We start from the raw sequence: 10,839 nt of genomic DNA, 5'->3' as shown, positions 1-10,839 counted from the left end.
AGCAGCGTACTTTTTTACTAACTATTCAGTGAAACCTATTAAAACAACCTATTAAAAAGACATTTTACCAAAATATCGTCTTACGTACGTTAGATAATCTACACCGAATAACTGAATATTTTTTATTGCTGAATTTTTTTTAGCAGTGGAAATAAACGGCTGCGGTTAATGAAATATATGACTTTCGCTCAGTATTTGACTTAATCACTATAAACACACTAATAAAAAGAAGAAAATCTTTTTACATTTTGTAATTATTATTATTATTTTTTAATTATTGTTATTACTATTATTATTATTATTATTATTATTATTATTATTATTAGTAGTAGTAGTAGTAGTAGTAGTAGTAGTAGTAGTATTGTTGTTGTTGCTGTTTGAAAAAACCCCCCAAAACAATAGATATTTCCATTTACCATTAATATAATATGCTCGAAAAAACAGTGAACGAAATAAATAACATTTAAAAAGAGGAAAAACTAAATACATAACAAGCATATCACATTAAATTAAATAACAGAGGGTAAATAAGTAAAAAGGCTAGATTTACATTTAAAACAAACTTAAAAGATTTTTAAAATGTTGCTTATTTGCAAAGTTTCTTATTTGACTGAAAATGCACATGCTCGTCAAAATTGCAAGGTATTTGAATAAATCTATATGTATAAAAGACATAAATGAAGGTATCCTCCTATAAACTTTTGATTTGTTTATATAAATACTTGCATGACAGAACACACAGGCATCACTCACATCAAGGAATCTGCTCAATTTAGCATTGACAGGTTAGTAGCTATACTATATTTTCTAAATCAGATCTAACTTATTCATAAAGATATATTTGACCATATAGAAAACTAGATCGCTTTTGCATAAATGCCTGTATCAGGGACATCGCAGTTTTCTGAACTAAAAGATTCCATCGAAGAAATGATGCATTTAATCATTAAGTGACCCAAGGGAAAAGATAACATTTATAATACAGATTAAAATTCTAACTTTATTCGGCACCTTCTTGCAACATTGCATTTGTCTAATCAGAGCAATCCAGTGACTATCCAGGCCTATTCGCTGAACTAAAAAGGGGCGCGGTAGTTAGCCACAAGCACCAGCTAGCTAACTAGTGGCATGATAACTAAAAAATTCGAGAGGGAATCGCGGCTTGCAGAGTTAAATCTTTTCTTGTAAGATCTTGCACAAGTGTAACTCTTGGCAGAGGGCGGGGTCTTCGAAGGTCCCGGTGAGCATCATGTCAGGCGGGTTGCTTCCAGAAATCACAAAGGAAGTTACGGACTCTGTGTAGACACGCAAACTTCTGACACGCCTTATACTGCGACCTGCAGAGACCCACGTTTCGGTCTGCTTAACACCAAGAGCATTTCAGTAACGCCGCTGAAAACCCCAAGTGGCTGGAATGGCGGGGTCCGTCTTAGAGAAGAATGATTCAGCAAATCCACTGGAAAGGTATTTGGCGCACTGGTGGGTTTAGATGACCGGGACCTTACAGTCCCTTACCTAACACTTAAAATTCGCAGTTTATCGCGTCTCACGACCTCGTTCGTTGTGTCAAGTGCATCGTGTAGCGTGTTAGCTTTGTGTGTGTATTTTATTTGCGTTTTCTGCAAACCCTAAGATGCCTCCCAAACGCCCTGCACCTTCTAAGACTTCTGGCAAGGAAGTTAAGAGGTCGAAGGCTACTATGACACTCCAGAGGAAGGAGGAATTGTTGAATATGCTTCGTGAAAAGAACTTCGCGGCTGAAAGGCAATGAAAGTACGGTACGCTACAACCAGAAGAACGAAGCGGCTATGAGGCGTACCGTTTCAGGTTTCCGTGAAACTGCTAAAAATGTATCCAACGTTAGGAATACATCGTTAGGATGGAATTGGCATCGTCCAAAATTCGCGGGGTGTCTAGCAACGTAACCCCCGCGAATTTCGGGGTATTACTGTATTTATTCCTAACGTCAGATACATTTTTAGCAGTTTCACGGAAACGTGATGAAACGGTACTCCTAATAGCCGCTTCATTCTTCTGGATGTAGCGTACCGTACTTTCATCGATGCCGTAATGGCTAGCTACAGCAGCGAAGTTCTTTTCACGAAGCATATCCAACAATTCTTCTGGAGTGTCATAGTAGCCTTCCTCTTAACTTCCTTGCCAGAAGCCTTAGAAGGTGCAGGGCGTTTGGGAGGCATCTCAGGGTTTGCAGAAAACGCAAATAAAAAACACACACACAAAGCTAACACGATACACTTGTCACAACGGACGAGGTCGTGAGACGCGATAAACTACGAATTTTAAGTGTTATTTTCCAAGGAAAAAATACACGAATTCGTGAAGCCGCAGATTCAGAAGCGCGAATTTTCGGGGTATTACTGTAAATCCTTTTGCTGCGTTCTCCCTCAGAAGTGCGACGCTGAATTTACTCTTTCCCAGTTTCATAATAAGTAAAACGAAACTGAAGCTGCAAGTAAGTAACTAGCTTCAGCGTCGCCTGGTAAGATGCATTACGATTGCCGTTTTTTGTTTGTTTGCTTTTGGCTGCTGTCACGAGTGTAATGTAAGGGTAATTTGCATGTTTCTGTTGCATTTTAGCATCATGTCAGACAATGACAAAAAAGGAAAATTCAACAGAATCCAAGACATCTTGTTCTACAAGTATGTTATTCAAAAATTGCTCCCAGTTGTAAAGGTTTAGAGAACAACATTTTTACAAGAAATATTTCGTGGTTAATGATTGTGTTAATGATTGCCTGACTAAATGGTTGATTTCTGAAATAAAAACGACCAACAGGCGACAAAGAGCCAAACCTGCGTCCAAGTTTTGCGCCTTACTGGACACTTTAGTACTGACAGAAAGAGGAGCGAGCTTGGAACTGTGTGAGCCGCACTGCCAGGTAGACCTCTGCTGTGCTTGACTGTTTCCTTACAAATATGGAATGCCTACCATTTGGATATCCTTCCTAAATATGAACTAATGATCAGAAGCTTAAAAAAAGACTTTATATTTAACACAAACATTCAGTCACAAAAATATGGGACAGTTTCAGCCAACATAATGTCTGTAATTATTTTTTATATGCAGCTATATGATTTTTAAAATTTTATTTATTTATTTATTTTTTAAATTTGCTAGTTAACTTAATAAATATTATTGTGTACTATAACACAAAAATGTTGTGGTGTGTTAATATGAGAAAGATATTAATACCTTTCTAACATCTTCATCCAGCAGAAATGTCTGTGCCTCCAAATACGGGCCATTCAAAATGGAAGTCTCAGAGTTACAGTTGATGAGTTGGAGCCTATAAAAGCACGATATAAGGTTGCACATGTCTTGACTGGAGAACCAAAATATGAGAAGTAAGTGCAAAACTAATTGTAGCAGTTCTTCTTTTAATGAAGAAGAGTAAAAGCCTTTTTGGTCTGTTTTCACTAGAATCCAGGATGTTCTTCTCAACCATGTGTTTTATCTTTGGTAGGATGAGGATTACGCGGAAGAGAGAAGACTGTATGTCTCTGACGTGGGGTCCAGGACAGTACCAGGTTCATGTCTCTGCTTCTCCGTTCTGTCTAGAGGTCCTCTGTGAGGAGGTGGTGATCGTCACACTCAATCCAAAAGGCAGACTCTGCTTTGAGACAAGGCATGATCAAATCAGGCAACTGATTTCAACATTTTATAGCATCTTTGTGCTCATTTTTAGTGAATAGTACGCAGTTGGAAATAAAGTTGTCATTTTCTGTGCTAAATCTAATTCTCTGTGCTGGGTTTTTCAGGCCATCCTCAAGTCAACAGCAGGTGAGAATCTCATTTATTGTACCATTGCACACGTCAATACATATGATAAAACATTATATATAATACTGCATTATTACTGTCTAATGAAGTAAGCCTGGCTTTTTATGTGATCAAAAATCCTATTCCTTCATATCACAGGATGAGGAAGGTCCCTTAGGACCGTGGATCTTCCAACAGTTTGAAGACATCATGGCAAACAGTCTGACTGCCTAGTCTTTAGATATTAAAATTTATTCTTCCAGTTTGACAAGTTAAAAAGATAATGCCATGTATTCTCGTAATATTGTAATTATCACTATACAGGTTCCAGGCCAGTGGGTATTGACCTTTGTCTCCATGGCTTCAGCCATGTTTATGGTCTTCCGGAGCATGCTGATTCGCTCCAGCTAAAGGACACCAGGTAGAATTAGCCTTCTGTAGCAGCGTTAATGTCTGCCACTTAAACATACATTTTAATGTTAAATTGTTGAGCTGGAAAGCTAACAGAATACTACAATAAAACAGCCCTGTAAGATCAAGACGAGTAATTTTACTTCTTGGTCTGTTTTACAGTGCCAGAGATCCATATCGATTATACAACCTGGATGTGTTTGCCTATGAGATTAATAGTAGATTGGGCCTTTATGGTTCTGTTCCTCTTCTGGTAGCTCACAAGCCAGACACAACCCTCGGGGTGTTCTGGCTCAATGCCTCTGAAACTCTGGTAGATCTCAAGTACGTCTCCAAACATCAGGAGGTATCATTCCATTGATTTATATTCTTTTGATATCATATGTTAAGAGACAGCAAGGCAGACCATAATATTGTTTTTTTTTTTAGGAAGACCTCTGTGTTTTGGCAATAATATTACTTCCCATTATTTACAAGCCAAGAGCATTTTAATTGATATTTGCCAGTCCAAATTGTACATACTGGTGAACATTTAATACCGTGGTAGTATGGTAGTGTCATGGTTGTGGGCATTGATCCTGTTTATCAGGCACAGCAGTGTTGCAGGAGTTGTAAGACATGTTGGTGTCACTGCTGGCTTGAGAGTGATCAACTACCCAGAAATATTCATCTGACAGTGGCCCTTTGGTCAGAAACTGACTATTGAGGAAGTGTGAGATGTTTGCTACCATAGCATGAGATGAGTCATAGACTTAACAGCTATTACACTCCCAGGCCTGTCTAACAAAGTGTTGTTTCTAATCAAATGTCTGAGTGGTATGTTTTTGGTATTTTGCAGCAGGGAGAAAGGAGCAGGGTCACACCTCAGACTGATGTGAGCTGGGTGTCTGAAAGTGGGCGGATCGATTGCTTCATATTGTTGGGACCTTCACCAGCCCAGGTGTTCTCTCAGTATGCACAGCTTACAGGTACTCATCATTACTTGAATATGATCAGATACTAACTGGGTATGAACTTCACCCAACCTTTTGCTGATGACCAGCTCTGAACAGTGATGTCAGCCAGGGACTTGGCGTCTTCATTTCATCCATGCTGGCATAATGCTAAGTCCAAAATCTCAAAGTTGATTCCATAGAAGATATTAAAAGTGACAAAGTCCGTCTTGATATCGGTAAAGAGGTGTATATTGTTGGAGGGCTGTTCACATGAATGTCATGAATCTCTCTTCAGCTCTCTTCCTCTGATTCCAGGCTACCAGGCTCTGCCCCCCATGTTTTCCTTGGGCTATCATCAGTGTCGCTGGAGCTATGAGGATGAGGAGGATGTGAAATCAGTGGATGCTGGCTTTGACCTTCATGCCATTCCTTACGATGTGTTCTGGCTGGACATAGACCACACGGAGGGAAAGCGCTATTTCACCTGGGACTCCAAGCACTTCCCCAGCCCAGTGGACTTGCAGCGCCACCTGCAGACAAAGAAACGGAAGGTGCGCAGACAAAATCGGAGAGTGGTGACCCTGTTGTCTATGTTCCTTTCATCAATCAGTTTCATCAGTGAAAATGTAAACTTCACGCCTGTTTCTATGTTGTCTAGCATTCCTATGATATTATTGATGCATTTAGTGTACGTTACATATAAATAACATACATTTGCAGTGTATTAGTGTTGTGTCTGAAGTGTTTTGTCTCGATCTGTACCCCAGTTGGTGGTAATCAGTGATCCCCATTTCAAAGCTGACCCTGAATGGCCTTTGTTCTGTGAGGCCAGAGATGGTGATCATTTTGTAAGGAGCCGAGACTGCCGGGTTTACCATGGAACGTGCTGGCCAGGTTGAATGTCTTTTATTATGTTGTGGGCTTTTTAAGGTTGAACAAAGACTGTTTAATTCTAGTTCATATCACACTTTCTTAGCAGCCCATAATAGTAATCACATCACATAGTAATCACATTAAACATATCTATAATATTTGCATCATTAATTCTGTAATCTATTATTTTAGATTTTTGTCCTTTTCCTGCAGTGCATTTGAACTTTTGATGTTTATCACACCATATATTTAGGTGATTCCTGCTATCTAGATTTCAGTAGCTCAAGAACCAGGTCATGGTATTCCAGACAGTTTTTGCTTGCCAACTATAAAGTAAGTGTGATGTATCAGTTGAGGCATTCCTAAAGTTCTTTTGAAGTCCTTTATTCTGTGTGATCACAGCCATGATTTGATTACAAGTATAAATGTGTCCTGTGCTCCTGCCTGTGTGTCAGGGGTCCACAGAATCCCTGTTTGTTTGGAATGACATGAATGAGCCGTCGGTTTTCTCTGAGCCAGAGAAAACGATGCCCAAAGACGCTATACATTGCGGAGGCTGGGAGCACAGGGAACTGCACAACCTGTACGGCTTCTTCCAGGTTAGTCCAACCCTGAAAGACACCAGCCACTGGCACTCGTGAACCACTTGCCATGAGTGTGGATAAAGTCACACTGCTCCCTCCACAGCACTTGGCCACCTTTGAGGGCTTACTAACTCGCTCTGGCGGCCTGGAGAGACCGTTTGTCCTATCGCGATCCTTCTTTGCTGGGTCTCAGAGACTGGGTAAGTTGATGTTTTGGACTGAATATGAAACAGTACAGGAATGCTCTGCCAATTACTTCTATGTATTCAATGAAGTTTTTGATTGTTCTGTATGTTTGTCATAGGTGCTATATGGACTGGAGACAGTGTTGCTACTTGGGATTATCTGAAGATCTCAATCCCTATGTTGTTGTCATTGAGTGTCACTGGAATACACTTTTGTGGAGGTCAGTAAACATCATGTAGACTAAGGCAGTAGCGTAACAAAACTAAAGATAAATACATACGATACAATATCACAACTTGGGGGTGGGGGGGTGAGTTAATATTTACAAACACTTCTGACATATTTAGTATTATGTACTATGACCTATTTTTGCGTTTGTGTTGCGTACACATTTGTGTGCGTGTGCGCGCACGCGTGTGTGTGTGTGTGTAGCTGATGTTGGAGGCTTTTGGCGGGATCCAGACCCAGAGCTGCTGGTGCGCTGGTACCAGGCAGGGGCCCTACAGCCTTTCTTTCGTGGCCACTCAGACAAAAGGTCTATGCGGCGTGAACCCTGGCTCTTTGGAGATGTGGTCACTTCAGCAGTGCGAGCAGCTGTACAGCAGAGATACTGCCTGCTGCCTTACTGGTACACTGTGTTTCACCAAGCCCATACCTCAGCCATGCCCCCTATCAGGTATGGGAGTCTGTCCACTAAGATGAATAGATTTGATGATGGACTGGGTGTTTGATTCGAGACTAGCTTTTGTGAATCAGTGAAATTCATTCTGGTTGACGCAGACCTCTATGGGTGGAGTTCCCCAAGGAGACCGAAACATTTACTGTGGACAACCAGTACATGATTGGTATATATGACCAGGATCCTTAATTGTCTGGATTTCTTGATTTTCAGGCAATAATGCTAATACTAATGCTAATACACTGCACTCTGTGTTTGTTGAAGAAATGTTATTATTTGTAATTTCAGGCAGTGCTCTCCTAGTCTGCCCTGTGACTGACCCAGGAGTCACAGAGGTCAAGGTTTTACTGCCAGGGTCAGATGAGGTCAGCCTACTGCTCCATTATGCTCCTTGTGATTGATAAGTGCTTCAGTACATTGTGTGTAAAGTGTGCTTTAACAAAGCAATGTTTTTGTATGTGTTTGTGTATGTGTGTTGTGTGGCAGTTGTGGTATGATGTCAGCAGCGGTGAGCCACATAGTGGAGGTAGGACTCTGGCTCTCCCCGTGACTCTAGAGTCGGTGAGTCTTCGCTTCGTTATGGACACACAGTAACTTTACCACGTTCACTCACCAGAACATGTATACCCTGATTTGGTTTCGCAATTTAATTATACCTGCTGGCTTTGGGATAATTACAAAGGCAGGAAGGTTTAATCCTGGGTAGAATGTTCATTTCTGAACTTGAGCCATCAACCTCGGGCTGTATAATTTCTTTACTAAATCGTTCCCAGTCAGCTAGTTGTTAAACCTGTTTTTATTACCTCAATAAATTGGCTTTACCATCTGGCCTTCCTTTTTGTCCCGTCCCTCTGTGTTAGGTGCCCGTGTTCCAGCGTGGAGGGACGTTGGTACCCCGGAGAGGAGGCTGTAGCTCCTGCACAGCTGATCTCCAGCTGCTTCCCTTCACGCTCACCGTGGCCCTGGACCGGAAGGTGAACGCTTGTCCGAGCCAAATCACAATCAGTGCACTCTGTACACTTGTGCTGGTGGGGGGTGGATGGGTGGGGACTAAGATGGAGGGGCTGCTTCCTTCAGTGTGCTCTGCTCCTAACCCCCACCTTCCTGTCCCACAGGGCTTTGCCGACGGCGAGCTGTACCTGGATGACGGCCACTCTTTCAGCTACAGGGACAAAAAGGAGTTCTGCATACGGCATTTCACTATAAAGGCTGGCAGACTTACTAGCAGGCAAGGGCTAGATGTTTGTGATCTTTTTTTCCATCAGACATATGTGTGTATTACGTCTAGAGTATGTAACAGATAGTGCCCAGTGAAGCCTCCTGACATCAGACACTGGCACACCAGGCAGGGGCAAGGAGAACCACTCTCTTATGGTCTGACATCAGCATGCTTCACAGGGCATTATCTTCATATCATTTGCTTGGTTTATGGCTACTTAGCAGGCTAAATGGGCTAAATTATATGAAAAAAGCCAACTCATTGTCATTTTGTTTAGATGACTTTCTTATCCACCACCATCTCTGTTAGATCAGAGATGTCTGACTAAATCTCATTTCTCTGCTGCATATCCAGGAGTGCGGCTGAAGGTGGCTTATTCATCCCAGGTTGCAAACTGCAGAGAGTGATATTTCTTGGGCAGAAGAGTACTAATAGAAGACCTACTCTCAAAACGGGTACGGCTCAGCTACAGCATTGTGCTTATCACAACTACAGTCTGATAATGTTTTTTGTCATTTTAAAATAGTGTTAAGTAGTCGTGTGTAGCTCACTTGTTCTATTGCCAGTGCTGTTGTCTTTGTTAGATTTCAATACCAATGTTAACTTTTTTCAGACATTACTTTTTTTTTTGTTGTTGTTGTTGTTTTTTCTCTCTTCATCTCTTTCCTTCTCTCATTCTAGACGCAGGGAACGTCCCGGTCACGTTTCAGTTTGAACCAAAGCAAAGTATGCTGACAATAACTGATTTGGACTTGGACATACATACAGACTGGGAAATAATAATATAACAGCAGCATATCACTCTGTAATAATAATGCAGGGATTTCTGAGATTACATCCTGTGTAGTGAAGGTTGATTTTAATTGTTCCTTTTATAGGAATAACTACTACACTGTTGTACACCAAAAAGCATCATTGTGCATTACGGTTGCTGTGATGGGAATTGTTAGTCTGAAGCAGGCAGTAATAGTAAGAGCAGCAATGACATTTCTAAATAGAAATGATTAATAATTGGAGAAAAGATTTAGAAAGTTCAAATAAGGTAGTGTATTTCTTTCATTTTTTTGTGTCCATCACAGTTTGTTAAAGTTTACCCAAAAACTGTACTGTCATATGTGCTGTGACAAGATGGAAAAATGTTTTATTGCTTTTTAAATTTTTTTTAGTCATTGTAATGTACAAAGGTGCATGATGTCCTCTGATCACATGTGAACATGGTTTTCGATGTGTTTTTCTACATTACAATGTGATTAGCATTACATCAAACATTAATGTTAGAGTTTCTGTTGACGTTCCTGGATTTGGGGCATTTTTAATTTTTTTGCCTTCTGAATATTTTCTTAAGATTAATCCAGATTGTCCTGCCAAAACAGTACAAATGTTATGTTTTAAATGTATAACTCTCATGCGCCCTGCTGGCGCGGTGCGTCTTTTAGCAACCTGCCTGTCCTTGTTTCCATTCCGTTCCTGATCATGTACTTGTGTTTACATTCTCTGTTGTTCCTTTATTGTCTGTGTGTCCATTTGTGCATGGCTGGTCATTCCTTCTAGTTTCTCAAGTTTGGTTTATTTGTCACATACATAGTCATACACAGTATAACTCGCAGTGAAATGGTTGTTTTCAGCACGCACACAGTTTCCTTGTTTCTTACCTTCTTTTCTAGTTCTTCGGTGTATGCTTCTGATCTCCCTTCCATCTGGTTCTCGTTTTTGTTACCTGTCCTCATCCTCCCATATTTAACTCAAATTTCTGGTTTCATGATCTCCTGTGTAAAGCATATCTGTCTGTCTGTATTCCTCATTATTCCTTTGTTTGGTAGTGGCTTATGTTTCCCTATTTCTTGTTATCCTGTATAATAATAATAATAATAATAATAATAATAATAATATTATTATTATTATTATTATTATTATTATTGTCTGTTTAGCCATTTTTATGCTCCTTGTAGGTATTCTGTGGTCCACTTATGGTTTTGCTTACATTTGTTTCTTTGATTTCAAATTGTAAGTTCTTAAGGTTGCAGGATAAAATCCATCTACAGTGGAGAAAGGGTTGCAATTCAAATAATTAAAATGTTAGACACATGAAGGCTACAAAATCTCATCATTTGCACGTTATTGTAACTATTCTAGCTAGAGAACCCTTCAGAAGCAAGATGAACCAGTCCTCA

The 10,839-nt window shown here is 40.3% G+C and overlaps 1 protein-coding gene across 7 annotated transcripts; it reads left to right on the top strand.

The window, feature by feature from the left end:
- The first annotated feature begins 1,086 nt into the window (after positions 1 to 1,086).
- On the top strand, positions 1,087 to 10,753 carry ganc (glucosidase, alpha; neutral C). 7 transcript variants are annotated; one of them, XM_027025515.3, is made up of 25 exons: positions 1,088 to 1,464; positions 2,410 to 2,473; positions 2,599 to 2,661; positions 2,798 to 2,900; positions 3,236 to 3,366; positions 3,486 to 3,662; positions 3,781 to 3,802; positions 3,941 to 4,001; positions 4,106 to 4,202; positions 4,355 to 4,538; positions 5,031 to 5,160; positions 5,443 to 5,678; positions 5,895 to 6,021; positions 6,254 to 6,333; positions 6,456 to 6,599; positions 6,688 to 6,784; positions 6,889 to 6,990; positions 7,203 to 7,446; positions 7,551 to 7,615; positions 7,738 to 7,814; positions 7,936 to 8,010; positions 8,310 to 8,423; positions 8,565 to 8,677; positions 9,023 to 9,123; positions 9,350 to 10,753. In XM_027025515.3, the coding sequence occupies exons 3-25, from the start codon at positions 2,603 to 2,605 to the stop codon at positions 9,454 to 9,456; spliced, it is 2,646 nt and encodes an 881-aa protein (XP_026881316.2). In that variant the 5' UTR covers positions 1,088 to 1,464; positions 2,410 to 2,473; positions 2,599 to 2,602; the 3' UTR covers positions 9,457 to 10,753. The 7 variants fall into 7 exon arrangements, with proteins under 7 accessions (XP_026881314.2, XP_026881316.2, XP_081577729.1 ...); XM_081721603.1 differs by having other exon boundaries at positions 2,410 to 2,500; XM_027025513.3 differs by lacking the exon at positions 2,410 to 2,473 and having other exon boundaries at positions 1,087 to 1,464; positions 3,239 to 3,366.
- Positions 10,754 to 10,839: the final 86 nt, after the last annotated feature.

This window comes from Electrophorus electricus, chromosome 10 (genome assembly GCF_041902795.1).
Source record: "Electrophorus electricus isolate QZ-2024a chromosome 10, ASM4190279v1, whole genome shotgun sequence".
NCBI classification, from domain to species: Eukaryota; Metazoa; Chordata; class Actinopteri; order Gymnotiformes; family Gymnotidae; genus Electrophorus; species Electrophorus electricus.
Note: the sequence above shows the minus strand (reverse complement) of the source record. Positions and strands in the feature narration are given on the sequence as shown.

Coding starts and splice junctions, on each gene's coding strand:
- ganc (XM_027025512.3), top strand. CDS start 1,415: ATGGCGGGGTCCGTCTTAGAGAAGAATGATTCAGCAAATCCACTGGAA. Junction 4,539..5,030: donor ACGTCTCCAAACATCAGGAG/GTATCATTCCAT, acceptor GGTATTTTGCAG/CAGGGAGAAAGGAGCAGGGT. Junction 7,616..7,737: donor GGACAACCAGTACATGATTG/GTATATATGACC, acceptor TTGTAATTTCAG/GCAGTGCTCTCCTAGTCTGC.